The 2,095-nt window shown below is 31.5% G+C and overlaps 1 protein-coding gene across 1 annotated transcript; it reads left to right on the forward strand.

Moving 5' to 3' along the window:
- Positions 1-1,063: 1,063 nt before the first annotated feature.
- Positions 1,064-1,489, forward strand: LOC123900974 (uncharacterized protein At1g28695-like; the record flags this gene model as incomplete). The annotated part of the gene is made up of 1 exon (XM_045951562.1): positions 1,064-1,489. A coding segment is annotated over one exon (426 nt), but the record flags the coding sequence as incomplete, so codon positions are not given.
- Positions 1,490-2,095: the final 606 nt, after the last annotated feature.

Consider the following 2,095-nt stretch of genomic DNA (forward strand, 5'->3'; position numbering starts at 1 on the left):
GAGTCCGATTTCTAGTGTAAACAATTTTTGGCTAAATTTTCCTAATTTCGCGGCCAAACTCTTTATTACCGGGCGGTCATTTCCATAGAAACAAGAGAGTTAATAAAAATGTTCAAGTTGCATACTTTGTTAGTACTATAGCAATCTAAAATGTTCAAGACTACAATTCAATTTCTTATACATAACACGTTTTTAGAGATTGGGAAAAAACCTTGCATGTTGCATGTGACTGAGCATTCAAGATGAGATAAATTTCCTAGCGTGTCAAAATAAATAATCAAAGTTTTTTGCCACACTAGGAAATTATTTTGACTAACTTATAAATGTCATCACATTTCATGTTTAAGAATTTGGTGAAGTAATTAAGATTTTTCTCACGTGTACCAAAGTAGACATAGGACCTGTTTGAAAATACTTGAACTAGCTTACTTGGTTACGGTACTTTGAGATTTTAACTATATATATATATATATATATATATATAGATTATTAGCTATAGTTTAGGGTAAAATAAATTTTTTTTTTTTCCATGAGGATAAATTTTAATAGAGACGACGTGTAAAGTGGTCTAGCGTTGATCTTTATTTTAAAATGATTTAAATTTTTATCAATGGCATATATAATTGTACTTGGAAAGTATGTTAATAGACATTTTTATTTTTATGATTGAGATAATAACTTAATTGATTTTAATTCAATTAAAATAGCAAAAAATATAATTATGTAATTCGTGGGGAACTAATGTTAGTAATATCACTGTTTTAATTGTAAAGACGATGAGAATTGAGAATTTTGCATCTAAGTATTTTTTTTTGTCACATGCATCTAGTTATATCCACGGAAGTTTTCATCAACAAAATATTACACGGACGAAATGATGAAACCATTGTAAACTCATACATACAAGTAAGGAAGTCGGAGTTTAAAATCCGATCGTGGCGTTCAGCTTAACAATTTCGACAATTTTTTGTCGGTTAAAACTAGGAATTCTATGGACTCTCTAGCTTGTAATTGCATTTTCACTATATATATTTACTTGCATAATCACTTCATTCTTTTGTAGGACATTGATGTAATGTGGTTAAGAAATCCATTCGAAAAGTTGAGCAAGAATGAGACTGAAGATCTTCAAATTAGCACAGACCGATACCTTGGCGATCCTTGGTTACAAAAACAACCAATCAATACTGGATTTTTCTTAGTAAGATCGAACAACAAGACCGTAACTTTGTTCGAAACATGGTATGGAAAAAAAGACAATTCAACTGAAAAAAAGGAGCAAGATGTGCTTGTTGACCTCATTAAAAGTGGTATAATTGGACATTTAGGACTCAAGGTTAGGTTTTTGGATACCCTCTATTTTAGTGGATTTTGTCATGATAGTAAAGATTTTAGGGCAGTAACCACTGTTCATGCAAATTGTTGTCGAAGTATCACTGCAAAGATAGATGATTTAAAGATGACTCTTTATGAATTGGAAGAAATTTAGAAGCTTAGAGGTTAATTCTACAACAAATTTTCATTGGACAAGTCATGAGTCGTGCATGGAGTCATGGAAATGACTTAATAGAAAAGAAAAATACTTATTATATGGTTATAAATATTATCATTATTATATATAGTTTATTTTAGTTGAATAATAATATTTACATATGTACTTTCATTTTGTGTACTATATATCTAAAATAGACATTTTGTGTACTCTTAATAAATTAAGAGTGGAACTGTTTTTTAGATTGGTTAGTTAATCCAATTAAAATTGTTGCATTGCCATTCAAAAAAATAAAATATTTGTTCAATTGGTTCCAATCTTAACCATATAACTGGTTTACTCAAGGTGTGGCTAAAAAATTGGGCAATGGAATGCATACAAGTTTTTGGAGGGACACTTGGGTTGGCGATTCGCCGAGATCGGTTCCCGTGACTTTTTTTCTTTCTCTATGCAAAAGGATGCGTTGGTAGCAGAAGTTAGAAGTCCAAACAGTGATATAGAGAGATGGAGGCTTGCTATGGCGTAGAAGATTTTTCGAGTGGGAAAATATTTTGCTCAATGAGAAGACCGATGGGACTGGCCGGCTGGGTGCCGGTTGGGGGA

This window comes from Trifolium pratense, unplaced genomic scaffold, assembly GCF_020283565.1.
Source record: "Trifolium pratense cultivar HEN17-A07 unplaced genomic scaffold, ARS_RC_1.1 scaffold_142, whole genome shotgun sequence".
Taxonomy (NCBI): Eukaryota; Viridiplantae; Streptophyta; class Magnoliopsida; order Fabales; family Fabaceae; genus Trifolium; species Trifolium pratense.